Raw genomic sequence first — 26,935 nt, forward strand, 5'->3', positions numbered from 1 at the left:
ATACTGCCTACAACAATTATCAATACATATTTAATAAAGAAATAGATATTCCGATGTAGCACCCAATTGGGTCTTGCTATTTGATTCTCACGGCTCCGAGACTAGCCATATATCTCCGGCCGTTCAGGATTTACTGTACAGAGACCACTATAAATACCGACAGCAGAAATCCTGTGGAAAGCAATAGGAACTCTTGATCGCCTCCCAAGTACTCTCACGTTATGCAGGCTAGCACAACGTCAGCTAGTTAGCTGCAAAGTGCTGCGTAAGCTCAGCTTCGCTCTTCACTAGCATAGATTAGATTTCCCTTGGCTTTCTGGTTTCTATTACTTCGAGGCATCTTTGAGAAGAAACCACTGTTGAAACATGAGCAATAATAAGAGTATTCTTCCGCAAACGAAATTATGGCTTCTTTCAATCGAGTCGTTGGGCGCAGAAGACAAAGCCCTCCTCCAGAATTACCATCAAGAGGGGCTGAAGAGTATGTCGTCGACATCGATGCAATTCTCCAAGGCATTCAAAACAAGCAAAAGACATCCTAGGAAAAACGCTTGACAGTGAAAATTAGCAATAGCCGCAGAAACATCGTTTGCGTTGTTGCGTCGACAAGATTGTATTTTTGGTCAACAAATTCAAAGAAATCGGTGGTCTGCTTGTGCAATATGATCCGACGCATTATTCCGCGCTGCCATGGGCTGCCCTGCGATTCTTGCTCACTGTGTCCACCAACGATGTCCAGATGTCTGCCACCTTTGGAGAAAGCCTGGCGACTGTAACGCGTCTAACTTCGAGATTCTCTGTCTTCGAGGCTACATATCACCCGCCATATTAAGGCTTCTTCTTGACCACGGGGTCGACGTCGATAAGGCTGGAGGCTTCTTTGGCAAGCCATCACAGGCTGCCGCATTCCACGGATACCTAGACGTTGTCCGAATCCTCATGGATATAAGGTGCTAACATATTCGCGTCTAGTAAGTTTACCAATGCTCTTGAGGCTGCGGTTCTCGGTAGCAATCTAGTCCACTTGCCATGCGTAAAAATAGAGCAGATACCTAGGTCAAACAAAATGTGCTTCAACAGGTTTTAACTAGTAAATATAGCAGGACTTGGCTAGAATTATACATATATAATTATTTCTGGTATATAGTTCTAACTGGCTTTCCAAATTTTCTTACTACACGGTGTAACCCCAAATACAACACCGTACATATAGCGTACATAAATAGAACTGCTAGAGCGCATGCTTCAGCACGTAATCGCTGGAGATCGGAAATTCCAAATAATTAGTCATAACATGCAAATAAATTGTTAAAGTTGAAATAGAGAAACAAAACAAATCATTAGCACTGGCTCGTGAAAGCAAATTCCCGTTATATCCCATGACAAAATCTATCGTTAGATGCAAAAGATTAACCAGACGCTCAAATATGAATGCATGGCAAAGGTAATATGGAAGAGATGGGACAACGGCAAACAGCAAAGGCAATCTCGTCTTTGCCTTTCAAAATCAAAAAGATCGTAAATCGTCAAGAATGTGCATCGAATAAAAACCAAAAAAATACAGGGTATGAACAATCACTCGTTTAACTCATCACTGTCCCATTCGTCTTCTTGGTCATTTTGAACTAGCTCCAGAAATCGCTGAAGGCCTTCTTGTCTGACAGGCTGATTGCCTGGAGCATGACGGCGAGGTTGTAGGCCTGCTCCAGCCCGTTGCGGAGGTCGAGGAAAGGCTTCACGTGCCCCTGGCCGGTCTCTAATCTGAGCCATCGCAAGAGCTTGTGCTTGCCGTTCAGCAGCTACAGCTCTACCAGCGGCATCCAGGCCACGAGGATTGAATCCGGGTTCACCATTGGGGTTGCCGGCTACAGGTATCACTCGAGGAGGCACCGGGGCAGGAGGTGGTGGTCTCCGCATACCTAGACCATCTTCATCATCGCTGTCGCTGTCACTTCCACTGTGCTCTCGGAGAAACTCCCAAGCTGGACGGTCATCATCTCCGTCAACATCATCATCTGCAGGGTTTTCGTCTTCGCTATCAGAGTCAAAATCTGCCATGCCTGCTGGAATGCGATGGAGCTCTTCGGCACCATCCGGGTCGATACCATCACCACCCTCCAAGTCCCAAAGTCTGTTGAAACAGCCGCTATCGAGTGTATTGAAATGCTTGTACGGGTTGTCCTCTGCCAACCAGGCAGAACAAAGATAGCAAAAATGCGTACTGCACTGGAAGCAAATCATATGATTGCATCCCAATTTCTTCTGGCAAGGCGTATTGCACGTTGGGCACTGTGTGGTATACATTTTCAAATACTCCTCGGTTGCTTTTTCTTCTGCTGTAAGCTCAGCTTCTCGTCGTGGAGAGCACCTCGCCAACTCGCCATGCCATCCTTTTTTACAGACACAGCAAAACGCGTATGCACAGTCTTCACAGACAGCCACTCGATCAGCCATTGGTGGAAGCTGAGACTCGTCACCCATTGGGTCAAATTCCACAGCATCATCCTCGTCCGCGGAATCATCAAAATCATCTGTGATAGGGTTATCTGGCTTGGGGTGTTTCTTTGACCGGGCCGCCCCTTGGCACCATTGGCGAGGACAATATACTGTGGTCTTGTCTGACTCAAGCTTCTTTTTTCGTTTCAGAAAGACATATCGCTGGACTATGTCCTGTTCCAAAGGTATCTGAAGTAACTCACTTGGGCTGATGAGCCGCGCTTGCTTTTTCTTCCGCTTATGAGTGGCAGATCTGTCCTGCGATGGGGTGGCAGGATGTTGTGCTGAGTTGGGCTCTTTACCACAGTCCGGGGCCATACATTTGACATTATCCACGTCGCCTTCAGTTATACAAGTGTTATAAAAATCTTGTAAACAAGGGATGCAGAAGACGTGAGAGCAAAGGAGCATGCGATGACAATTCAGGCCCTTCTTGGGCTCCAGACACACGCCGCATTCAAATGTCTCTTGCTCAAACTTCACCCTTTTTGCTTTGATATCGAAGTCAAGAATCGCAATCTTTAAGCCGCGTGCAAGCTTAATCTCTCCACCATGCCCATCTGCGAGATCAAAAACATTTTCTATCATTTGCTGGATGTGGTCAATGTACGTATAGACCACCATGTCCTTTTCCGCTTCGAGCCATAATCGTGTACCATCTTCCTTTAACGCGGATATTTTACTAGGCGATAGCCACTGAGGATTGGTGCTGATATTGAATATGGGCGCCTCGTTTGATGGGTAACCGGCAGGGAGTTCGATGTCAAGTGTTATGGGTGGCAAGTGTGAGATATCGTGCACATCATCATGAATGTTTTCGGCAGCTGTTTGTGTATCCTCGGGGAATATGTCTTCTTTTTCGCCCATTGTATCCAACGAGGTGGGAGGTGTCATGGGGGCTTGAAATATCTCTGAACCCTTGTCGAATCGCACTCGTAAGGGGACTGACGGTGCAACAGGAATGTCTAAAGATGCTCTGAATGGATATCGTTCGTCGATTACAATCTCGGGATAGATGGCAGCGATGGACGAGAGCTCCATGGTGCGATCGTCCTCCTCGGGGAGGGGAGTTGGGATTGCCATCACGAACAGCGGCTGGGTGAAACCTTTAAAATATTCGACGGAAAATATCGATAAATGCAAGGCCCTTATGGAACTTCCGCCACTGACAGATATAGCTTGTTGCCAGTTGCTAAGGAGACATTTTAGGGCAATAAGCAGACAACGGACGTGCACGGTGCTGTCTGTAGTTTGCAAATTTTTGTTTATTTAATTGTCGGCCATTTCCAGCCTGTGCAGAACCAAATAGAATGATGTGGCGATAAGTCTTTCTGAAACCGGTTGGTCCACCACTGTCACATAAGTAACGGGAGACCAAGGGCAATCTCCAGGCGCGATGAAATCTGCTGTAGTAACGCCGAGGATGATAAGGGGGAAATTTTTGGTAACCGCAACGTAGAGGATGAAAGAAAAAGCGATGTGAAATAAGCCTTCATGGTTCGAGTGTGATGCGACGGGCTACGGAATTCCTGCCTGGTGCTGGGGAAGACACATAAACACGTACAGCAGCATAAATGGACGGGTTCGAGACGATGACTGACCACGAATAGCCAGCTGTAGTGTGCGGATGGGCATCAACAACCCCTGAATAATGTAAGAAGTGGAAAGCAAATTGTTTAGGTGCCCGTCGTGTTGTTGGGCGATGGTCGATGGAAGAATTTCGGATTGCGACGCAGCAAGAAGTAATGCCATTGGGCCATTGGCAGGAGCGACGCTGCCCCTCAGAACCCCCACGCCCGTCCACGTGACTCCGGTCATGTGATTCCGCGTGAGGCGCGCGCCTGCCTGAGGCTTGAGCAGACCAGCCTCAGGTGTCAACTTGTGTTGATATGATTCGCTGCCTTGGCTTTAGGCCGCCGGTGATGGCGTAGCAATTTTCCAATGCCCTCGTCGAAAACCACTGCCAACATGTTGTCTCACTGAAGAACCTCAGACAAGTCAACAAGCAACCCTGTCTTCCTGTCAACACTATGGCGGCACCCGACCAGCCTTTGGCCTCCCTTTCGCTGACCCACGTACACTATGTGAGTTGCATTCTTCAGCGGATCCGACTTGAAGTCATCGGTCAATGTGTAGCTGATCCAGAAGAGCTAGAATCCCAATGACATTTTTTCGCACGGCTCTGCCTGGTTGGCACTGGTTCCACAAGCATTATGCGTAGCTTATGTTACACTTATTTGGGCATCGAGGGAGGCTGAGATAATCTTGATGTTCGCGGGACAAATGGGCTGTGAAGCGTTGAACTTTGCGCTAAAGAGACTCATCCGAGAAGAAAGACCCAAGTGTGCGCAGATTCTTTGTGAAACACCCCCCGTTTTGATGATGATCAAGGCTTATGTTCCCTACTCCTTAACAGACATGCTCGGCAAAGGCTACGGTATGCCTTCCTCCCATGCGCAATTCGTGGCTTACTTCTCGTGTTACTTTACTCTCTTCCTTCTTCTGCGACATAAGCCAAACCTGTCCGTCATCCCACACGCATTGAACCCGCTTCAAAAAGTTGCTCTCTCCCTCCTCGCCTGCGCTGGCGCTAGTGCTGTGGCTATCAGCCGTTTATACCTGAATTACCACACCAAGAAACAGGTTCTCGTGGGCTTCACGGCTGGTGCGTTATTTTCGGTTGTTTGGTACTCCCTCATAAGCTATCTGCGGGCCTCCGGTTGGGTGGAATGGGCCCTGGGCCTATCCCTGTCCCGAGCGCTAAGGATTCGAGACTTGGTGGTGAGTGAGGACCTTACCGAGGCAGGCTGGCGACGCTGGGAGGCTCAAAGAAAACTGAAGCGACGAGAAAACAGTGATTTGTCGCATAAATCGGATTAGGTGTAAGACTGGAGAGTTGGGAGAAGCGAACTGTAAGTTTATTTCGGTGGAAGCGTTCCATTTCGAACACAACAAATAGTATATATCCATTCGAGAATTGTTACAGTTTCAACTATTGAATAATTGTAGAATCGCGTAGATCTGCCTATGTTGTCTATCTATCTGCAGGAAATCTAGACCAGGAACCACAGAGGTCACATGACCGATCCCACAGTTGACCGCCCTCAGCGGCGGGCATGCATGCTTCATCTCCTCCTGAATTAACACACTGACTTGCTAAAGCATCATGCTCTCCGAGGCGCCCTGTTGACGTGTGGCAGCATGCTTCCATTAAACGGCGTCATGGTCTGAGCTATTCTTTTGATAATAACCCCTCGGCATACCCTTGATGTTGTCGTTCTACGCAGATTTCTACTTTATTCTCTTGTGGTAGGACCCGGATCAACACCATGTCTACCGACAACGTTGAGACCGACGGTCCTGGCCACGTTATAGTCAAGGCAGATGAGGTGGACCAGACTGGAACTGACATATCGCCTGTCCCGGATGAGCAGCTCATGGCGGAGGTTAATGGCCTCACGTTGGAGCCATCCCCCGTCTTTGAAGAGCAGATTCAAGCCGCCCCTAGTTCTGGAAACCCCAGGTCTACAGCGCGACCAGGGATCACTCGGGATTCGGCTGCGCCTCCTCCACCAATGCAGCCGCCACCACCTGCTCCCGGCCAAAATGCAGCAGAGCTGGCTCCGGATTCGCTCAGTCTTGCACAGTTAAAACGTATCGTACAAGACATCCCGAGAACTGAACAGCAAGCGTATGCTTTCCACTATGCTGACTGCCAGTCTTTTCCCGAAGAGATTGATGAGTGGTTTCAGTATAGTGAACCGGAGCGAATGATGCTCGTTGGGTCAAAGGTATCATTCCATCAGCAATGGAAAGAATTCTGTCATCAGCGCTCTGTAGACACCAACTCGTCATGGATCGACGCCCAAAGGGACTATCAAAAGGCATTCTTAAAGCATCTTTTGGTGGGATTGGATGACTCTGATTTATTTTCTCGCATTGAAGCACTAGAAGCGATATGTTATGTGCTGTGCGGTGTTTGGGGCCTAACCGGAGGGAAATCCATAGAAGACTACCCACAGAACCCAACAGCTGAAGAAGAGTCAGAAAACCCAAAGTCAAAATCGCTTCAGATCAAGTGGATCGTAGACAATGTGCTCCTTCTCGATGAGTGTGATGGTATCTCAAAACTTTATGAGTACATGAGATCTGTTTATGATAAGGAGGCGAGCTCACTGGACTCCGATTCCGTCGACTTGGATGATGAAAAAGAGCACGCTACATACTTGATTGCTCGCGAGCGTGAAGCAAACCTTATTCTCACGTGCATGTACTTTGTTATCGAAGTTGCTAGGAGGTTAGAAGCACAGCATAAGGCCAACGTGGGATTGCGGCATGCTATTTCCGCTTTGCAACCGAGCCTACTCATCGCCCTTGTCAAGGTCATAGCCGGATTACGGTGGGAAGATTCAGCGACCATCCCTTTTACTCGGATTGTTTTACTTTTCTGGAAAACTGTACTTCTCACTTTTGGTGGAAGTCAGAGCTTAGAAGACGCTAAGAGAGATTTGGAGCCCCCGATGGACATCCCTAAAGATCCAGCTGATCGCAGAGAGCCATTCTTGACCGCGTCGCCACTTGATTATCATATTTTTCGTCAAGAAGTTACGTCAAAATACCCAGCTTACAACCCCCCACCTCCAGTTGTGCCTTTAGAGTTGGATCACAACTCAATACTTCCGCCTTTTGCAAACCATCCCAGTCGTCTAGCTTCAGTCAACGGGTTGTCTAGTGCAACTGCACTTGGTGGCAGTGTGAGCAGTGGCTCAATCATTCATCAGCCTGTACATATTGCTACGCCGGCTCCCTCGCCGCCCCCATCTCCCATAGGACCCAGCGGCAAGGCTGGGAAGAAGCAGAATTATCAAACGAACCAGAATTTCCCCTTCATGTATCCACCTTTAGATGATTTGAGCAATAACATTGGCGGCAAAGGCACAAGTGAGATGCAAGACACTCTTGTTGGGAAAAAGTGGGAAGGTAGCGATGTTCCAGCTTCAATTATAGAGGCCGGCAAGCTGTTCTCAACTCACGTAAAGATGACTCGTGCAACGCGTCAATTATGGGAAGAACGCGAGCGATTCATGAAATATGAGCGAGGCTGGAATGCCGACGAGACCGTTAACGAAGGCGGAATGGGAAATGAAGAACAGTCGGATACGAGTTCACAGCCATCGGAAAGTCGGAGAAGCAGTGGTAATTCGAGTAACCGAGAAACAGAGAACGAGGATGTCCAATGCCGCCTAGATGCAGTTGAACACTTTTATGTAGGCCATTCTCGGATCGTGACCAGCCAAGAAATGAAGACTGACAACTCTATAGAAACAAGCAATGCCACATCTTCAAGCAGTCGTCATCGTCTTGCTTAAGGTTATCCTGACGAATATCAGTGCAATGGTAAATCAAGCAAATGGTCAAGGCACTCACGGGTTGAGGTAAGTTGAAGGCAAAAACAGCCATTGGATGAAAAACTGGTTAACTGTCTTTTCAGCTCTAACGGCTATCACTATACTGGATCACGTGAAGAACTTTTCGGTGACGTTGAAGAGATTGACATTGTCAGGCTTCGAGAAGTCACTGGGAAAGCGATATCTGGGGTATTATTGCTCCTACTTAAGTGGTTCAAAAGATCTCGTAAGAATTGGATCTCTCCCTGGTTGAAGTTGATCTACCTTTTGCTAATGTTGTTTCTTTTCAAGATATATTGAAATTTGAGTATTTGACGCAACTGCTTCTAGACTCGAACTATCTTCCATTGATATTGAAGATGTTTGCTCATCAAGACATTGAGCTTGCAATAGGTCAGCAGAATGATTTCAAGCAATATAGGTATTACAATCTCTACTTGTCTTTGAATATCGCAATTTTGTTAATCTCTGTACAGCTTCTTTCATTTCTGTCATTTTCACTCTGATGACCCACCTGGGGATGATGAGCCTATCGATAATGAATCGATGGATGAAGAAGATATCGCCGTGCCAGCCCCTATTCCACGTCGTAGAGCAGCATCAATGAACGGTAGCTCCTCGGTTAGAGGCCCCTCGCCCGTGAAGAATGCGGCGGATCCGGGATATTCAGACGGCATTCTGCGTCCAGAAGTGGACGAACTGGGGAACCCAACGGGATCAGTCCCCAAAGATCCCATCACCACTTACTCTTTCCGCAACTTTTTCTCGATCATCAACTATCTGCACATCATGCAAAAGATTACACGGGACAAAGCACACCGTTGCCTACTCCTCGTCCAATACCGATCTAGCACAATACTCCGAAAGGGGTTAAAAATACCAGACCCTAATCTCCGGCTATATACCCTGAAATTGTTCAAATCGCAAGTTCCATACTGCGGTCGCAAATGGCGTCAAACCAACATGCGCGTTATTACAGCTATATATCTCTACTGCCGTCCCGAATTACGTGACGATTGGCTGGCCGGTTCAGATGTTGATGCTGAAGTAGAGGATGCCTTGCCTTTGGAACAGGCGCTGCGTGGTCTTACTCACTGGTGGCACCTACGTCGGTACAAAGACGTGTTGAATATCGAGGAAGGGGCTTCGCTTGTGGAGGAAGAACGTGATTTCTTTACCAGGGAGTTGGATGCTATGGGCTGGGGTCTCTATGGCGAGGATGTGCTTAACGATATCGTAGACGACAGGGACTTGGGAATGCCGCCCAATGGAACCACTGAGTGGGATGGGGGGCCGTTACAGATGGAGGGTTGGTGAATGTCGTTATCCAGTGCCGATACTCGCTTATTGCATCATGCTTATGTTCTCCAAAGCCCCATGGGTGCTACTAGCTGGTTATCCCGGCTTATGTTATGATTGGACATAAAGCTTACGTTCAAAATCATCATCCCAGTACTATTTAGTTTGGATAGAAGCCACGTGCAACAAGGAATTGATCCCTTTTTGTACAAGTTTGCTGGTCTCCAGGACATCATAATGCGGGTATCAAAAAGAAGTTCTTCAAACAGTAGAAGAAAAGAAAAGCAAAACTCCCAACGCCCTGAGATTTACTTCGAACTTTCAAAATTGCTCGGTTCGCAGCATACGAACCCGGGGATGATTTGCGGCACCCCTAGGAATTGTCATTGCCACCGGACGCCGTTGCTGTTGCTGTTGCTGTTCGATCCCCCGGTTCTTTCGACGCTCAATGGTGGCCTTCAAGTTCATCTGTACATATTGCACCATGTGCTCGATCATGCCAGTACCTTTACAATATCCCTCAAAGCATCCTCTAGTCTCGACGTGCTGCAACAGGTCGCTCAAGCATCCATAACTCTTCTGGCAGCCCTGGCAACTAAACAGACGGTTGTCTGGTATGTGGTACCCTCTTGTTTGAGGGGACTGTGCCAGGAACTCCCTCACGACGCGTCGTACATCTTCCCTGAGCGCTCCACCTTGGCACATCTCTGACTCGATATGATTGAAGGCAGCGGACCTGAGAGCAAAGGCTTCTCGACACAGGAAGCAGGAGACAGTCAGAGGACGATGAGAATTTGCATGGCCTGTCAGCTCATTCAACCCCCTGAAGGTCTGCTTGCACACCTTGCACATCATATGTCTATGCACAAAATGATTCTCTAGTCCTTCGGCAGATGGGGCATACCAGTTGCATGCCTCACACCAAAGGTGGTCCATCTCAAAATGATCTTGCAGCGCGGTGAATGTGGCGAAGTCCTTTTTGTAGTCACAGAGAGGGCAAAGATGGTGGTCAAGTGATTCTTCGACATGCTTCTCATACGACCCATCATGGCTTAGGAATGACTCATGGCATCGAGTGCATACTGTGCAGCCATTAGGGAATAGCCGTGCAGGTGTGTATGACGAGACAGTGCCTAGATTTGGGGATATCTTTGGCATATTGGGAGGCATTTGGCATATGTGTTCAGCTGGCTGTCTTATTGAAGCTCTTAGATGTGGATTTATTTCTGGGGCAGCCATACTGTGGGTATTATTATGCAATATGTGAATATACTCACGTCTATGCACTTTTTTGATGTTCAACTTGACAATTGGGATGATATGTGTTGACGAGTCTTAAAGATTGGGAATGAGGACAGAAAGATGATGGTATTAAGAATGCCGCACAAGAGAGGAAAGCTCACAGGCATAGCATGTTTAAGTGAACTGTCCTGCATATAATTACTATAAAAATCCATGGGTTATTCCGTAACAGTGGTGCACAGCACTGCATGAAAGGGCAAAGCTGACTGGATATTTCCGCTACAGTATTCTTTATGCTCTACCTAGAAAGAAACCATAGCTGGTGGCAAATCACACATAGCCTGCCAGTATAGAGTCCTTTTTAGGTGGCCGGTTGATTAGCAGGTCACTACCTAAGTAACCTGGATTTCTATATATTTGGTTCTATAGCAATTATATTTAAGGATCTAGGTACCAAGAACCCGTTTCTATAAAGATGCTTTTGAATTTAGATATGTATATCGAATAGCATCTAGCTAACTGCCTGATTCGGTCACAATTTCAGAATGTAAATCCAGTTATACTACCCAAGAAGTACTTGTCGACTACACGATGTGCAGGCGATTTTGCAGTGCTTACAAATTTCCCATTTGGGAGGCTCCCGATAAGAAATTTCCATCGGATCACGTGATGCTGTTTCCGCGGCGGGAACTTTTTTTTCTTCGTTATTTTGTTGTACGAGAGATCGAACATACCGCACTCTTCCATTCAGCCTCGAGCAAGGCCATTGAAAGGGAAATTTTACCAATTCCTCCCAAAGATGGCGTCAGACGAAATTGTCTGGCAAGTCATTAACCAGCAGTTCTGTGCATTCAAGCTCAAGTATGTGTTTTCATGCTGAGAAGAAAAAAGAAAATAACTGACAAAGCACTTCAGAACCACAAAAGGCCAGAATTTCTGTCGCAACGAATACAACGTTACCGGATTATGCAATAGACAAAGCTGTCCGCTGGCGAATTCTCGATATGCTACGGTTCGATCGGACCCTGAAACGGGTACCATGTACCTCTACATGAAGACCATTGAACGGTCCCATATGCCTAGCAAATGGTGGGAGCGGATCAAGCTGTCATCAAACTACGCAAAAGCGCTTGCACAGGTCGATGAGCGGCTGATATATTGGCCAAAATTTCTCATTCACAAATGTAAACAACGTCTGACGAGGTTAACGCAAGTTGCCATTCGGATGAGGAAGCTGGCCAAGGAGGAAGAAAGGCTTGGCGAAAGAGTTGTGCCTAAGCTGGCGCCGAAGATCAGGAGACGTGAAGAAACTCGAGAGCGCAAGGCCGAGTCTGCTGCCAAGGTTGAACGCGCTATCGAGCGTGAGCTTATCGAGCGGCTCAGGAGTGGTGCTTATGGCGATCGACCGCTCAATGTGGAAGAGGGGATCTGGAAGAAGGTTCTTCGTGGTTTGGAGAGACAGGGAGAAGGCGAGAGGGACGAGGATCTGGATGAAGGCGAGCAGTATGATGAAGAGGAGGAGGAGGAAGAGGGAGTCGGTGAAGTCGAGTATGTCAGTGACTTCGATGAGGAGGAGGAGGATCTCGAGGATATCGAAGACTGGCTTGGAGGCGACTCAGCTGACTCGAGTGACGACTACGATGACGACGAGGACAGCGATGAAGAAGAAGGCAGTGAGGGCTCAGCCGATGAGGAGCAGAAGAAGCCAGCAGCTGGCACCAAACGCAAGCGCGCTGCTCCCCCTCCCAAACCGCGCAAAAAGGGCATTCGCATTGAGATCGAGTACGAAACTGAAGGACCTGGCAAGGAAAGCGTTCTGGCATAAATTCCCAAGTTGCATTCCCGGCGTTGGAGGTGTTTGCACTGTAGAAATTATTGATTGCGCACCAAGCGCAGTCACTATGTTCACGTACCCTGTTTCCTTTCTTCTTTCTTACTTATATTATAAGAATAAAAGCGTTTGTTTGTTTAGTTAATTGTTTGTTCCAGCGTAGTTGAAATGTTTAATTTGGGTGAAGCTATTCGATTTGCCGGAGCTGCGGTCCACGCAGGGAGCGGACCGCCTTTAGTCCGCTGACTCGAACCCAACCAACGTCTCTCCTGTAGTCAACTACTGGCTGTTCTCAGACAATCTCTGCTGAGTGACTTGTGATTTCACGCGGACTCTCACATACGGTTTACCCCTCCTTGAAGAGGGTTATACGAGTCTCACAACTTGTCTCACCCGTCATGTCTTCCTACTTCTCATCCCTCACCTCGTCGACGAGGATAACCAACATCGGGAGCCGCCTGAACAGCCTGCGTCGAGCGATTACCTCAGGCGAAGAAGCAGACGACCCGGACAACGAGGACAGTTCGCACATCTCCAACGTCCTGAGAGCCTATTATACAGAAAAAGGCCGGTCATATCCCGAATGGCTTCCCCCAGATCCGAAAGCACCCACGCCCCAGCCCCGATTAGTTGCTACGCAGGCATCGTTTCAGCAAGGGAATAATGGCGGATATGGCCAGCCGATGACCATACAAGCGTCCAGCCGAGGCGGTGGACTGGGTGATCTCTGGGGGGAAACGGGTCCCTCGCAGCCGCCGGCGTCACAAACTTCCAGTCTGCGAAGTCGCAGCGGCGGTGCTCGGACGCCAGTCGCAGCCATGAATAATTCGTTGCGTCCAACGCAGTCACAGACCCCGCCGCCTCAATCGGTCTCTAGGCGGCCACTTCCTAGCCAGCGTGCGGGGTCGTCTCAGTCCAATCTAAGCACGCAGTCGGGTCCGGGGGTATTGGAAAGGGCTCCTTCAGGCGGTTCCGCGCAGGAGAGATTACGCGCTCGGCTCCAGGGCGGCAGCAGTAGCTCCAGTGCTTCTCCTTCGCAAACACAATCTCAGCCACAAAACCACGATAGTGGATATGGACAGAGCTACCATGGCTCCGGGGGAGGGGGAGGGGGAGGGGGAGGATATAAGCGGCCAGGGGGCTTACCTAGTGGTCTGAGACCAGGGCATCGTTGATTTCTACTTGCTTCTTGCTTGCATCTGTTTCAAAACAATACCCAGCCTCGATACGTCTAATTAATGAAAGCGAAAACCTTGGAATGACAATAGATCGACGTGAAAGTCTGGAACTTAGGGGTTTTGTGAAACAATATACAATCTTTTATTCTTTTCTTTTCAAGTCTATACTCCAGGTTATCCTGTTTCCCCCCCTTGTACACCATCATCTGGGTGATCGTCATACCAGTGCATTATCTCCTTGAATTCATGGTTCATGACATGCACCTTGTAATCATCGGGCCTTGTCACCTCGGAGATTTTCTCCATCGGCACGGCGTGTTCATCCTGCCATGCTAGAATGGCGTCGAAGTCGCGACACGTATGATTGATGTTGAAATCTGCGTATGGATGCGTCTGCGCATCGATCCAGGTGTGCGTGTACAGGTCCACATTGCCGGAGCACATGAGGTTCTCGAGCAGGACGTGCACGCAGTGAGTGACGTGAAGATCATGAAAGGCGTCGGTGGGCATGCCGCTGGGGAATTCGGCGCCGTAGTAGTAGTCAAAGTTGTTGCGCAGGTTCATTCGAAGCGTGTTCAGGCAGTGAATCTGATGCAGCACGTCGAGCTTGGCTACGTATGCGTCCGCGCCGAATCCGAATGATTCGGGCCACTTCACGGCGTCCGCGGGGTCTTTTCCCATCGCCAACACGTCTTCCCGACTGATGACCACTGCTTCTCGGGTCTGGATGCGATTCCACGCGGCGTCAACCTCGGGTGAGGGCGGCTGTCTCCAGATGGAGGTGTCTAGGAGCGTTGCGTTCATCTTTTTGACAACAAGCGGGATGTCAATTTGCTCCAGCAGAGGTGCTACCAAAGCCATGAATTAGCATGTGTAAATATATCCAAATCACCACTTGCATGGATGCTCTCTCACATGGCTGCGACGTTAATTTCAGAAGCCAGTTGCGTCCGTGGTGGTTCACGTTCAACGAGGCCGCGGTAAGGGCCACGGACACAACAAAAAACACTCCATTCAAGACCAGAAGCCAGGCAGGCAGAGGATATCGCCTGCTCGATCGCGTCTCTGGTGCTCGCGAAGCGCTTCCATCTGCCGTCAGAAGCTCTTTTTCTTCCTCGGCGGCGTCCTGTTCCCGCCCAGAAAGGGACGAATATTTTATGGAATCCATGAGCAGACACAATAGCGTCGAGAGAGGCGAAAGCGGAAAACCCCCTGTGAGCAGTTATCTTGAACAACGCATTCTCCCAAGTTCCGCGCTGAGTCATGTCTGAAGCCACAACTTGCAAGTATTACGCACAATCAATCAAAATAAAGTTGGATTCAAGGATATAAAAGTACCACCTTCCTGATGCAGATGCAACGAATAATAAATATAAATCCAATAAATAAATGAAACAAGATCTTATCGCCAGCGATGCCTTCGGGCTTCGGCCGGGCTATCCGAGGCAAACCTCGCTAGACACAATCTTATTCACATACATAGTTAGTGAATAGCTTATAAACGTTAATACATACCAGGTACGCAACATGTCCTCTCTCTCACAAAGAGGGGGTTTTGAAACAGCGGTCTCGCGGTCAGTAGTGCTAACTTCTAAGCCAAAATCTCACTAGCGAACAGTCAGCTCGTATTGCTTCAGCAAATGGTAGTAAGAGATAGCCGCAATGAAGTTCTTATCGTAGCCTCCGCAAAGGAAAGGGTTGCAGTCAATTCTTCAGCTTCAGACCCGCCCAACTAGCCTGCTTACTCTAATATAGACTAGATTAGATGGGCTGCCAATGAGATGTCATGATCATAGGCTTATATCGAGCCTGGTTTCTTCAGTGAGTCTATGCGGACTCATCGAGGAATGAGTTTGGTCACAAGAACGGCCAGTCTTTCTCTTCGAGAAGCCTACCTTCCATACCCCAGGTATCACTACCCCTGCAGTATCCCGTCCTACGGAATACCGAGTAGAAACAAGCTAGAATCCTTCTGTGGGCCCATGCGGATAGCCATGTCCGTGCAAGACACCTCCCTACACACGCGACAGTCAGACAACCCCTCTCCATACTCCATAGTCATGGAACTAATGCACAGCTGATAAGACTAGTTGCAGCAGCTGTGGCATCGCTTCATATCCGGGCAACTCAAATTCCTACTCGTGTAATCTTTGAAGATAAACAGACGCCATCGAGACTGGATATATAAAGGCTCATCATTCGTCTGATAGACGAGCATCTCCCAGTTTTCTACCACACGAGTCACTCAACAAACCTCCAAAAAAAAACCCCGCTCCTCCAAAAAACCTCCTCCCTCACCTACAGCCAAGATGCGTTTCTCCGCCCTCGTTGCCGTCATTGCGGCTGCCACTCCTCTCGTCATGGCCGCTCCCTCTGGTAAGTTCACGGAGGACGTGGGAACATATATAGGTAGACGTGCTGACTTGGGCTTGCAGACTTGGACTTGCGCAACGTCGACTGCACCATCCCCGTTGAGAAGCGCGAGGTCGAGTACTTCTGCTTGGGAAAGCGTAGCTTGGAAATGGAGGCTCGCGAAATCGACTGCACCATCCCCGTTAAGCGCGAGGTCGAGTACTTCTGCTTGGGAAAGCGTGACCTGGGCTTGGACTTGCGTGAAGTCGACTGCACCATCCCCGCTGAGAAGCGCGAGGTTGAGTACTTCTGCTTGGGCCGACGGGAGGCTGAGTTGGCCGCTTAAATTGGTTGATGTTCTCTTTCTCATGTCTGCATTATGATTTATCACCATGTTAGATGCCTTTCAATGATGAACAGCAACGGCCATTCCTAAGAAATGTAACCTTTGTCTCCAGTAGAAAGCTAGAGGTTGACACGTAATCGCCCACCTTCCCGTTAGCGGTTAGTGTGAGATGCAGATAAGATAGAATGACCAATCACACGTGCTGCCAAGGCGCTAACTCAACCCCCCATCTGGCGTTCGTTATAGAGAGGATTACACTGCGGCAAGTTTTTGCTATTAAAGATAGTGCTGATATATTTGTTCAAAACCAGAATTTCCTTCAATTTCGAAAAATATCTCTTATATTGCCATACAATGAATGATTCCTTCCTTTTCTCTCCCCTGATCTTTACATGCTGTTCCGTCTGTCTACAGATATGGCAGTATATTTGTCATTGCGAGAGCCCGGAACGTGCTCGCGGACACGGCTGAATTCGCTAATTGACTTGCCTTCTTTCCTTAATCTTGACTATTTCTTCCCTGATGCTCATACTCCATCTAGGCCCATTCTAATGCTGTGTGGTCCAACACAGCATTTACATCTTATGGTTGCAACAAGTCCCTATGTGTCCATAATTCTAGCTTTCTCTTGCCTTGCAGGTCTAATCATCATACTAACAGCCGAATATCTATACATTCAACACAATCCATTCTTAACTAAATGGTCCGATACTGCTCTTGCTGCGTGGTTTTCTAAATAACGAACAGGATACTAAGTTAGGCAAGGCTTTTTGACTAGTCATTGTATGTCTGGGCCCTGCTTATTTAGATTATATTGTATAACGCATTTCTATGGGGAGCGTTGTAACACTAATGTGCAGTCAGATCTGAGACATGCTGTGCCTGATCTAACGGCAAACTCGGGCTCAATGTCCAGAACTCCATCTACACAAGTCACTTCGGCAGCTGCTGCCTACGTTGATATTGTAAAAATATACCCCCGGAGGACTAGGTAAGAAGCTACAATGGTACCCATGAGTTCGCTTAATAGTAGTTTCGTACTACCTTTGGGCACTAAGCCAACTTATCTCGCTCGCGAAGATTCAGCAACATCAAAGTCGAACATGATCAGGGATATACTAGCAGCTTCTGTCCTCGCGTCATTGGCGCCTACGGCAGTTGCCAGTAGTGACGCCTACAGTGTTTGTGAAGGGCCATGTGGCGGCGACAACTGCGTGAAGAATCTTTTGAGTGATGGCGCTTGTTATGAGACTACTGGCTATCGCTATGTTTACCTTGGAGGTGGATCTTCGCAAGCAATGTGTTGCATCCCGAATACGGATACCTCTTGTTCTAGGGGCATGGATAGTGTAATTGCTAGCATTGACAGCTGCAATGATGTCAATTCATACAGTGGAAGCCTGGAGATCAATTCGGTGTTGGGGTACAGTCACATACAATGATACCCCAGTCGAGTCTCAAGTTTGTCTGAGTGGTGAATATGCTAAGGGTTGGTGATTATCGACATGCTCGGATTAGCAACTTGAGGCCTTCAGCTTCTACACTCCATTTTTGTGAAATTTTTTGAATCAAAAGGATTGAAATGATTGCTTCCACAAGATGATACCTGTAAAATTGAACAGACCGTGAAATTGCCTCTAGGTTTATAGCATACTCGGCTTGTCGAACCTGCGTTCCTATTGGCCAGATTGCTTCCTAATAGTGAATACTAGGCGAAACGGATTTCACGTCAATATTAATCTGGCAGGATATGCTTGTATGCATCCGACTAATAGCAAGTGTAGCTTCTGCTGTGGCTTCACGATTGGACCCAACAAGTCTCTCAGCCACGGCACGAGTTAAGTATATGGGCAATATTCAGTGGCGACAACCCAACCATCTGAGATAACCATGGAGAAGCCTTCCCCAGAGCCAACGAGGCAATTTCTCATGGGGATTGGTCCTCTAGACAGTTCTAGAAACAAGCCAGGCACATCGGCGAGCAGCAAATCCCGAGCAGGTCAGATGACTGGCCTAGTGAACCGTGGGCCGGCTGCCACATTCGGCATGCCGGACGGGGCTAGAAGACGCCGAATTGGCACTCTCTCGTATTCAACCCGAGTTTAATTCGCAGGCTGCGTGCTCTCCTGGCCGTATTCTGTCGTCGGTGAGAACGAGTCCCCGCATTGCCCTCATCTGCCCAAAATCCGGAGATTATTGAGTCCCAACGGAGCACTCCGTGCCGGAGACGCAGAACTTGGAGAATTCTGCCGATGAAAAGTTTGAAGCGCATACCCCCCTGGGGAAGCGGCAACTCCGCATAGTCAGTCTATGACGATGCTTCATACACCGTATACTGTGCTATATGCCACACTCATATCATACCTACCAGCATACGTACGGTATACAGTGCACAGATGGAGGAAAGCACGGGACCTGGCAGACGATGCCTAAGGCGGCACAATCTCGGCCGGCCCAATGAATAGCCGGAGCAGCCCCGCTATGGGGGATCTGCAGGCATGCGGGCATTATGATTGGCCCGTCTGCCTCGTTCGGAGAAATCGCGGGGAGCCCCGTGGGTGGACTATATAACGTGCTCGATGCTCCCCTTGTTCTTTGTTTTTTTGCTTTTTTTTTTATTTTTTTATTTATTTATTTAATTTTTTTTCTTTTCTTTTCCTCCTTGTCATCCTCAAGCTATCCATCAAGCATGGAGCATTCCCAGCATATCGAGGCTGCTAACCCAGCCGAAAAGGACATCGACATCCCTGACATCGACCCCATCGATCTCAAGGAAAACTCCAATGCTGCCCAAGAAGCCGCCATGGATGCCGAAATCGCCCGGCTCGAGGCAGCATCCCAGGGCTTGAAGCGGCCGTGGCTAGAACTGTCCTTCTCCAACCCAGTAACCTTCACCTACCTGCTCGTCGGCTTTGCCTCCATGGGCGGTTTGTTGTCTGGCCTCGACCAGTCACTCATCAGCGGTGCCAACATCAATCTACCCTATGATCTGCACCTTTCCTCCAATGAGGCCAGTCTGACCAGCTCCGGCATGCCCCTGGGCGCTGTCGCCGGAGCTTTGATCTTGTCGCCTTCCAATGAATACCTGGGTCGCAAGAATTCTATTATCCTGTCCTGCATCCTGTACACTGTTGGTGCCGCCCTTGAGGCCGGTGCCATCAACTTCGGTATGATCTTTGCTGGTCGTTTCATTCTTGGGGCTGGCGTCGGTCTCGAAGGCGGAACTGTCCCCATCTACGTCGCCGAGAGTATCTCGTCCAAGCTCCGAGGGAACCTGGTGTCGCTGTACCAGTTCAATATTGCCTTGGGTGAGATCCTGGGCTATGTCGTGGCAGCCATCTTCATCGACGTCAAGGGCAACTGGCGTTATATCTTGGGTTCTTCCCTCGTATTCTCCACCATCATGCTGGTCGGCATGTTTTTCCTGCCCGAAAGCCCGCGTTACCTCATGCTCAAGGGCCGTGAACTCGAGGCCTTCCAGGTCTGGAAGAAAGTCCGCGGCTTCGACACGTACGAACCCAAAGCCGAGTTTCTTGGTATGAGGGAAACCGTCAACATGGAAAACGAAGAGCAGAGAAGCACCGGCAAATACGCCTGGTTGGACTTCTTCACAAATCCTCGCGCTCGTCGGGCGCTGGTCTACGCCAACGTCATGGTCTTTCTCGGCCAGTTCACCGGCGTTAATGCCGTCATGTATTATATGAGCACGCTCATGGAAGCAATCGGTTTCACCCCCAAAAATGCCGTCTTCATGTCCCTCGTTGGCGGCGGTGCGCTAATGCTCGGCACAATCCCCGCCGTCCTCTACATGGAACGATTCGGCCGTCGCTACTGGGCCAATGCCATGCTTCCCGGGTTCTTCATCGGTCTCATCTTCGTTGGTGTTGGCTATCAAATTCCCATTGAATCAAACCACAGACTCGCCGAGGGTCTGTACATGACCGGCATTATCCTGTACATGGGCTTCTTCGGCTCGTATGCCTGTCTCACCTGGGTCATCCCCGCAGAGGTCTACCCGACTTATCTGCGTCATTATGGCATGACGACCTCCGACGCGAATTTGTTCCTGTGCAGTTTTATCGTCACATACAATTTCACGCGCATGATGAACTCGATGACCCGCATTGGTCTAACACTCGGTTTCTACGGCGGTATCGCCGTGCTCGGCTGGGTCTATCAGATTCTGTTCATGCCCGAGACTAAGAACAAGAGTCTCGAGGAGATTGATGAGTTGTTTAGCAAGCCGACCTCCGTCATTGTCAAACAAAATGTCAAGAGCACCGTGCAGGTCATGCGGGACTTGAGTCGATTTAGGCTGAAGAAGGTCTTTATGCCGAATTAACCTCTCCTCGACTCCCTCGCTCTACTTCAGTTCCAACGATGCTACTTACCTACCCACGTAGGCAGGTAGCTTACGTGATTTTTGATACCCATTTCAGTGTTCCACCTAGATATTTATGTAGCCATGATATGACGAGATTATATGTAGTTCGCGAATACATATATATATATGCTGGAATTCCTAAGGTTTCTATATAAGTAGTGTGAAAAAAACAAAAAAACAAAAAACAAAAGCACAGCAACTATTGCAAATGCCCACACCTATCTCACAAAACCCACCTTCGTGGTATCTAAATGAATCATGTATAAAAGGATCAAAGTTCACTTGGAACAGATAACGTATCCAATGTGAGATGATATATAGACTGATAAAACAAGTAATTAATACATCAGGCAAAATCGTGACAATAATGAACAAAAAGATTCGTTACGCCAGTCAAATGTATGGAAATAAACATGACAAGGCACTCGTTTGAATAAGCACACAACATGATTGTGCTCAAAGGAGGAGAAAGGGACGAGGGAATAAAATGATATATAAAATTAAGACACCTCGGAATAGAAAAAAAAAAAGTTACTTAGTCGTGTGAATAGGAACGACATCATTATTTGGCCATCACATCAACATAACCTCGCCCCTTCTTCTTGCTCTTCACAGTACCGCCCTTGCGTGCTTGTGGCGCTCCAAGTAGGTCGTCAATCGAACTAGCATTGCTTAGAGAAGTAGTAGAAGGCCGAGGTAGTTGCAAGCTCGGACTTGGTGGGATTGCGCCGGCGGGAGTCGTAGACGCAGCACGAGGCAGTCCATTTGGACCGTCAAGAGCCGCGCTCGTTCCATACGGTGGCGCACCGGCACCCGTTGATGGTCGACTATTTGGGGCTGTTCCTGGCTGGGGCACAGACGGTGGACGCTGCAGAACAGGCGGCCCAGGCATTATACTGCTGGTACTCACTGATCTGCTTTGAGGTACAGGACCCTTGGGAGGTGGCGGAGTTGCTCGCGCAGAGACTGTTGCGCTATTGGGATCCTTCTTGTTAACCCATTTCTTGAGCTCCGGATCATAGTAGAATGAATTCTCTTCGCCGAGTTTGGCTCGAATAGGTCCACCAGATGAATCTCCGTCCTTCTTGCCTCCCCACCAGCCGCCGAACCAGCTTTTCTTGGGGGCCGGGGCTCTTTGTGCTGTTTGATATATTAGTCAATTTAAGCACATTCAATAATAGTAACATAACTGAGACATACCATCTGCTTCGGCAGCTTTGCGGACTGCCTCGTCCGCTTCTCGGTCACGTCGAGCTTTCTCCGCTTTTTGAATGGCTTCTGCTCGGGCGGCCAGGTCATCTTCGTCCTCGTCGTCCATGAAAGATTTCTTTTTAGGCTCATATTCGTCCTTTTCAGCTTCCTCCTGTGCGGGACCATCGGTGGCAACACCGAAATCTGGCTCGTATGAAGGTGGCTGGTAAGATGACATGCTCGGCGGTTCGTAGCCACCATAATGCGGGATTTCGGCTTCTACTACCTCATCCTTTTGTTCGGTCAGGGGCTGGCCGAATCTCTCTGGTGAAGCCTGTAATCCACTCGTAAGTGCTGATTTCTGAGGAGCGGCTGGGTATGGTTGTTGTGGTTGTGTAGGTAAATCTTCCTCCACAGGCGCAAGCGGTACGTACGAAGACTGTGGTGGAGTCGAATGGAACGGGTACGAAGTTGGCGAGCTATAGTTGTTGGACGATGCATAGTTATAAGGACTAGTAGGGTCCACCGGTGTGGCGGGCTCCTGGGAGCCTCGTCTTTGGTTATAGTTCACGCCAATCGAAGGCGACCTTTGAGATTCCATAGAAGATCGTCCACGATATTGCTCAGGCGACGAACTAGGAGCGAATTGATTTGCTGGTGCGTAGCGAGAGAATGCATTGGATGCCGGTTGTGCTGCTGGATATGAACCATACACGTCAGAGACTGAAGGCGGCCGGCTAATAGTAGCCGCTTCAGTGACTTTTGCAAACGGACCAACGTCAGCATCCATCATAGAGCCATTAGAAGCACCGTCGCTCTCATCTCCGGCAACAAAGCTACTAAATCTTGCCCACATAGATCCAGAAACCTTTTCCATGTTTGGCTTAGACATCCAGGAAGAACTGCCATCACCAGGGGCTTGTTTTAGTCGTGTTGCGAGTTCGTCAATTTCGGCGAACAGACGCTGATGAAAGTACGGAGAAGGTTTGGTGGATGCTCTGAGCACACTGCCGATTGCCTCACAATACTGCAGGGCTTCGTTTCTAAAGCCCTTCTCGGCCAGAATATAGGCATGTTGCAATTTAAATGGTTGCAGATATGGCAAAGCAGCTGCCGTATTGCCTGCCAAGACACTTGTTGCAAATTCGTATACTTCAGTCAGAGCAATTGCATCTTCGTCACGGAAAAATGTGGTAGAGTATTTCAAGTGGTCTGTGCCTATCAAAACGATTGAACTCTGAGGATCGTCGGCTCCGCCAACGATGGGACGCTGCGAGAAGGCTTTAGCGAACAAGTAGCATACGTGCGATGCTTCAATCCGGCCATATGACGCTAGCAACTGACCCATGGCAGAAAGTGCTTGGTGATCACCGGCACTGCGATTATTTAGAATCAAACCAAGAGTCTCGCGCCATCTATCCAATCCATCTACGGCGTTCTTGGAGATGCCCTGTCCTTCTTTGCTGACCATTTGCAATCCAAGCCTAGCAGAAGGAGGAACGAGTTCATCGATGCTCTCTTCGATATTTCCAGAGATAACTGCATACAAAGCGGATAGGGATTCGATATTGCCGCCAGCAGAGCGCACTTCTCTTCTCACAAATTCCTGTGTCACCTGCTTCCAAAGTGCCTTGTCCAGAGTTGAGGACAAAATCATCGCATGACCCCACAAGCGATTATCCACTGCTCGCCAGACAGCCTTCTCACGGTCTCCAACCAGGAGATCATTCTTTATGTGTCCGAGGATATTGGATGCAATAGGCTCCGGTGATAGAGAACCGTCAGCCGACTGATATGACCCCGATGCCACGCCAGAATCAAATGCTTGGTTTTGATTCGTCGACTCCAGCTCTGGTGATACGATACTTCTTAATGACTTTTGAATGTCATTAGACCCTTCCAAGGCACCATCATTCTCAACCAGAATTTTTAGCAATTTCCAGAGAAGAATTTTCTCGTCGTGTCTCTTGTATCCATTGGGCTCCGAATGTAGCGAGGATGGCATACCCTCGTTCTCTAGAGCAGCAATTCGACTGGATAGCCAAGCAATGACGTCTTTCTTTTTCGACTTCACCTTGAGCGGACCAGGATATTGCAAAATATCTCCATCAAAAGGAAGAATTTGTTTGAACTGGCGCACCTTAGCCTCCCCAGGGGCAGGCTGGATCATGGGAGTCATCTGACCAGCAGTATACCGGGGAATATGTTGGGGAAAACATGAAGATACCATTCCACCGAAGCCAAATTTAAAGACAGGAGCTCCCTTCCATCGCTGCAATGGATCCAACTCCCGTCCATCTGTGGGTGGCATGAAGTTAAGTTCTGGAATCTCTCTGGTAGCTGAGGCTACCGAAGGAATGGTATAAATGTTGGAGGTTTTGGTTGGAGAACTAGGCGCATGTACAGAAGCAGGCCGCTGAACAGGTTCTATTGTGGTTCTGACTGGATTTGCTCCAAATGACTGTTTGCCTGGCGATTGTGTCTGTGACCTTCGTGGAGGCGCGAAGCCGACATCATTTGAGATAGGCGGTATATGAGATTGAGCGGTACCTGTACCAGGAAGATAAGAGTATTCGGTTGATGAACGTCGAGGTGGCTCGCTAGGAAACCCGGGGGCGTATGGATTCTTCTGCGCATTGAAAGCGGACATCGACAATTGAGAATCTGGAGGTAAATCTTGTGTCGTTTCAGCTGGTAACTGAGTAGTGGGAACTGAAAACGATCCTCGAACGTGATTTGTTGACATGGGATATGCTAATGAAGACGGCCCAGCTGAAGTAGAAGGCCGCGACTGCCGCTGCTGTGCTTCATAAGCCGTTTTTTCATGATGGGCGAGCGGGCTCGAGGTGCGCGGCTGAAACGGAAGGTTGGAAGGTTGGGAAACGTAACGAGGTCGAGCTGTCGACGGAGCGTTAGAAGAGGCTGGTGCTGGTGAGTAGCGAGGATACACTGGCGACTTGCTCGTCGTCACACTAGGTGGCTTTGGAGAATACCGAGGACCAATGCCCGGCCCCGCTGGTGGCGCTGGGACGTTAAGGTTTGCATAGGGGCCAATGCGTTCGGGAGCCTGAAGTTGATCCTGGTACAGATTGTCCGAAGCAGGCTGCGCGGGAGACAGAGCTGAAGATACAGGTAATGGGACTATAGGCGCATTTGGAACGGGGGCATTCGAAGCAACTACCGGCGAAGGAACATATCCACTGGTACGACTTGCGGGGCGTGGCTTCGGCACGGGAGGAGGTAGCTCTTCGAAAAAGTTCTTAGGAGCAGAAGTTGCACTGCTCACAGGGCTTGGAACGTTTGTTTGCGATGGCGTCGGGTTGATAACCGGGGCGAAACTCGAGGGTGGAATGCTAGGAGAGGGGCCCGGCGTGGTCGATGAAGGAGGAGGTACAGTCTTGCGCGGTGCTGCTGGTCTTCGTGATCGTGCTAACGACTCAGGGAGGTCGTATGGTGACTTGTATCCCTCCCTCGCTTGGTCCACAAAACTTTGTGATTTCGGAGCGGGTTGACTATCGGGCTGGTTTTGAAGCACCCCGAATGGCGTCGCTGTTGGAACTGCTGCGGGAGTGTAGGCATTTGGCAATCCCTGGAGTAGCTCAGATGAGGAAGGTTGGTGTGGAGCGTATGGATTCGCATAATTCGAAGTTGCTGCTGGTTGTGGAACTCCGTGCTGCGACCAAGAGTCGGCCGCTGAAACTCCATTTGGCAAATCCACTTCTTGCGGTTCTTCTACTTGTCCTTGCGTTTGGTGCGCACTATCATCTTCCAAAAGCAGATCGTCATCATCGTCCAACTCTGCTTCCCACCTTGCCGCCAAATCTTCCTCTTCGCTTACCCCTGGGGCCGCAACAGGGTTCTCGACTGGAGAATCTGGAATGCTAGCATTGAGCGAACCGAGGACATCGTGTGTACTTTTCCGGGTAACTGCGGGTATCTCTGAGGTTGTGGCATCGGCTGCAGTTGTAGATGCGAAAAAGTCATCACCGTCGTCGTCAGCAAAAACATCATCAAGGCGAGGCTCGTTCTGATTCGCAATCTCTGGTTGGGGATGTGGCTCGTTTTCCACCAAAGGAACCCCCTCTTCAAAACGGGACTCAGCTTCCGGAGGTATATAGATTGGTTTTGTCTGCGTTTTTAGTTGATCGAAAAACCCATCCTCGTCATCCTCTACATTATTTCCATTTGCTTCCCAGAAACCGTTGTTGCTTTCGCCCAAATCTGTATGGGAAACTGGATCTGGCTCTCCTTGTTCCTCAATCCGCAAGCCATGAAGGGGCTCGGGCGCGTTGGGTTCCTCTTGGCTCGCCAAGGGCTCATCATCGTCAACGGCCTCAAGCTTATTTTCCATCGGAGGGAAAGAATTCGTCCGTCCGGCGATATCTTCTCGAGAAAACGGATCCTGTGACTGCAAGTCCCAAGTAACACTAGTCTCCTTGTCCCAATTGATTTCGTGCGGTTTGGTCTCTTCAGGTGATGTATCCGTCAGTACCTCCTCCGAAGGAACGTTTGGATCGGGAAGCTCATCAGTCGGAGCAGCATTTTCATTGCGCTCGTCTGTCGTAGAAACTTTCGAGTCTATGGGGTTTTCTTCCGTTGTTGTTACATTTGCGGAGGTCTCTTCGCTCGGAAATGGCGATTCCATCGTAGGCGCTTGAATCGACTCGGCTACCGAAGCACCTGGCGCGTCCTCTGGTCTCAGGGCTGGATTCCAAGACGGTGTTGTCAGGTTCTCCGCAAGCCGTGACATCGTTTCTGCCATATCGCCAGAATATAAAAGCAAAAATTAAACTGTCCTCAGTCAGTACATACATGACGCGAAGGATCTTTCAGGGGCCAAGTAGCCAGTATGAGCTTGGGGGGGGGCGGTTTTCGGACGTACACGTATTAGTACATAGATAGCAAAGAATAAAAAGGCGCGGATAAAAGAGAAGGGAACTGTGGTTAATTAAGATCCGGCCTAGAGACGCTCAACCAGGGCTGTTCGTGGCATCTTGAATTGGTTGGAGAACAACATTCAGACTGAGCTGGACTGACGCTATCTTGCCTGTCCATTCTTGGCATGGCGGGAACTCGGGAAGCCTGCCTGAGGCAGAAACGCGATGATGCTCGTTTCTACTAATGAAGTTAGGTACTCTTAATTAAGCGAACTACTTTCTTGCATTCTATATTTCTCATCAACATCGTCGGCACATAAAATGTCAGCAA

At 49.0% G+C, this 26,935-nt stretch overlaps 10 protein-coding genes across 10 annotated transcripts; 6 read left to right on the top strand and 4 right to left on the bottom strand.

Moving 5' to 3' along the window:
* Positions 1–1,575: 1,575 nt before the first annotated feature.
* Positions 1,576–3,579, bottom strand: UA08_01383 (hypothetical protein; the record flags this gene model as incomplete). Its single annotated transcript, XM_020261041.1, has 1 exon — positions 1,576–3,579. One exon carries the CDS (start codon positions 3,577–3,579, stop codon positions 1,576–1,578), a length of 2,004 nt encoding a protein of 667 aa, XP_020122761.1.
* Positions 3,580–4,526: 947 nt separating this feature from the next.
* On the top strand, positions 4,527–5,376 carry UA08_01384 (putative dolichyldiphosphatase; the record flags this gene model as incomplete). Its single annotated transcript, XM_020261042.1, has 2 exons — positions 4,527–4,580; positions 4,651–5,376. 2 exons carry the CDS (start codon positions 4,527–4,529, stop codon positions 5,374–5,376), a joined length of 780 nt encoding a protein of 259 aa, XP_020122756.1.
* A 449-nt stretch (positions 5,377–5,825) lies between these two features.
* Positions 5,826–9,221, top strand: UA08_01385 (hypothetical protein; the record flags this gene model as incomplete). Its single annotated transcript, XM_020261043.1, has 5 exons — positions 5,826–7,763; positions 7,819–7,931; positions 7,988–8,130; positions 8,235–8,325; positions 8,381–9,221. 5 exons carry the CDS (start codon positions 5,826–5,828, stop codon positions 9,219–9,221), a joined length of 3,126 nt encoding a protein of 1,041 aa, XP_020122755.1.
* Positions 9,222–9,524: 303 nt separating this feature from the next.
* On the bottom strand, positions 9,525–10,361 carry UA08_01386 (hypothetical protein; the record flags this gene model as incomplete). The annotated part of the gene is made up of 1 exon (XM_020261044.1): positions 9,525–10,361. The coding sequence occupies one exon, from the start codon at positions 10,359–10,361 to the stop codon at positions 9,525–9,527; it is 837 nt and encodes a 278-aa protein (XP_020122758.1).
* Positions 10,362–11,244: 883 nt separating this feature from the next.
* On the top strand, positions 11,245–12,270 carry UA08_01387 (hypothetical protein; the record flags this gene model as incomplete). The annotated part of the gene is made up of 2 exons (XM_020261045.1): positions 11,245–11,306; positions 11,361–12,270. 2 exons carry the CDS (start codon positions 11,245–11,247, stop codon positions 12,268–12,270), a joined length of 972 nt encoding a protein of 323 aa, XP_020122757.1.
* A 404-nt stretch (positions 12,271–12,674) lies between these two features.
* Positions 12,675–13,451, top strand: UA08_01388 (hypothetical protein; the record flags this gene model as incomplete). Its single annotated transcript, XM_020261046.1, has 1 exon — positions 12,675–13,451. One exon carries the CDS (start codon positions 12,675–12,677, stop codon positions 13,449–13,451), a length of 777 nt encoding a protein of 258 aa, XP_020122764.1.
* Positions 13,452–13,628: 177 nt separating this feature from the next.
* UA08_01389 (hypothetical protein) lies at positions 13,629–14,315 on the bottom strand (the record flags this gene model as incomplete). The annotated part of the gene is made up of 1 exon (XM_020261048.1): positions 13,629–14,315. One exon carries the CDS (start codon positions 14,313–14,315, stop codon positions 13,629–13,631), a length of 687 nt encoding a protein of 228 aa, XP_020122763.1.
* A 1,448-nt stretch (positions 14,316–15,763) lies between these two features.
* Positions 15,764–16,152, top strand: UA08_01390 (hypothetical protein; the record flags this gene model as incomplete). Its single annotated transcript, XM_020261049.1, has 2 exons — positions 15,764–15,830; positions 15,890–16,152. 2 exons carry the CDS (start codon positions 15,764–15,766, stop codon positions 16,150–16,152), a joined length of 330 nt encoding a protein of 109 aa, XP_020123232.1.
* Positions 16,153–18,841: 2,689 nt separating this feature from the next.
* UA08_01391 (hypothetical protein) lies at positions 18,842–20,494 on the top strand (the record flags this gene model as incomplete). Its single annotated transcript, XM_020261050.1, has 1 exon — positions 18,842–20,494. The coding sequence occupies one exon, from the start codon at positions 18,842–18,844 to the stop codon at positions 20,492–20,494; it is 1,653 nt and encodes a 550-aa protein (XP_020123233.1).
* Positions 20,495–21,098: 604 nt separating this feature from the next.
* On the bottom strand, positions 21,099–26,477 carry UA08_01392 (hypothetical protein; the record flags this gene model as incomplete). Its single annotated transcript, XM_020261051.1, has 2 exons — positions 21,099–21,676; positions 21,737–26,477. The coding sequence occupies 2 exons, from the start codon at positions 26,475–26,477 to the stop codon at positions 21,099–21,101; spliced, it is 5,319 nt and encodes a 1,772-aa protein (XP_020123230.1).
* Positions 26,478–26,935: the final 458 nt, after the last annotated feature.

The sequence above is a fragment of the Talaromyces atroroseus genome (assembly GCF_001907595.1).
Source record: "Talaromyces atroroseus strain IBT 11181 chromosome Unknown scaffold_1, whole genome shotgun sequence".
NCBI classification, from domain to species: domain Eukaryota; kingdom Fungi; phylum Ascomycota; class Eurotiomycetes; order Eurotiales; family Trichocomaceae; genus Talaromyces; species Talaromyces atroroseus.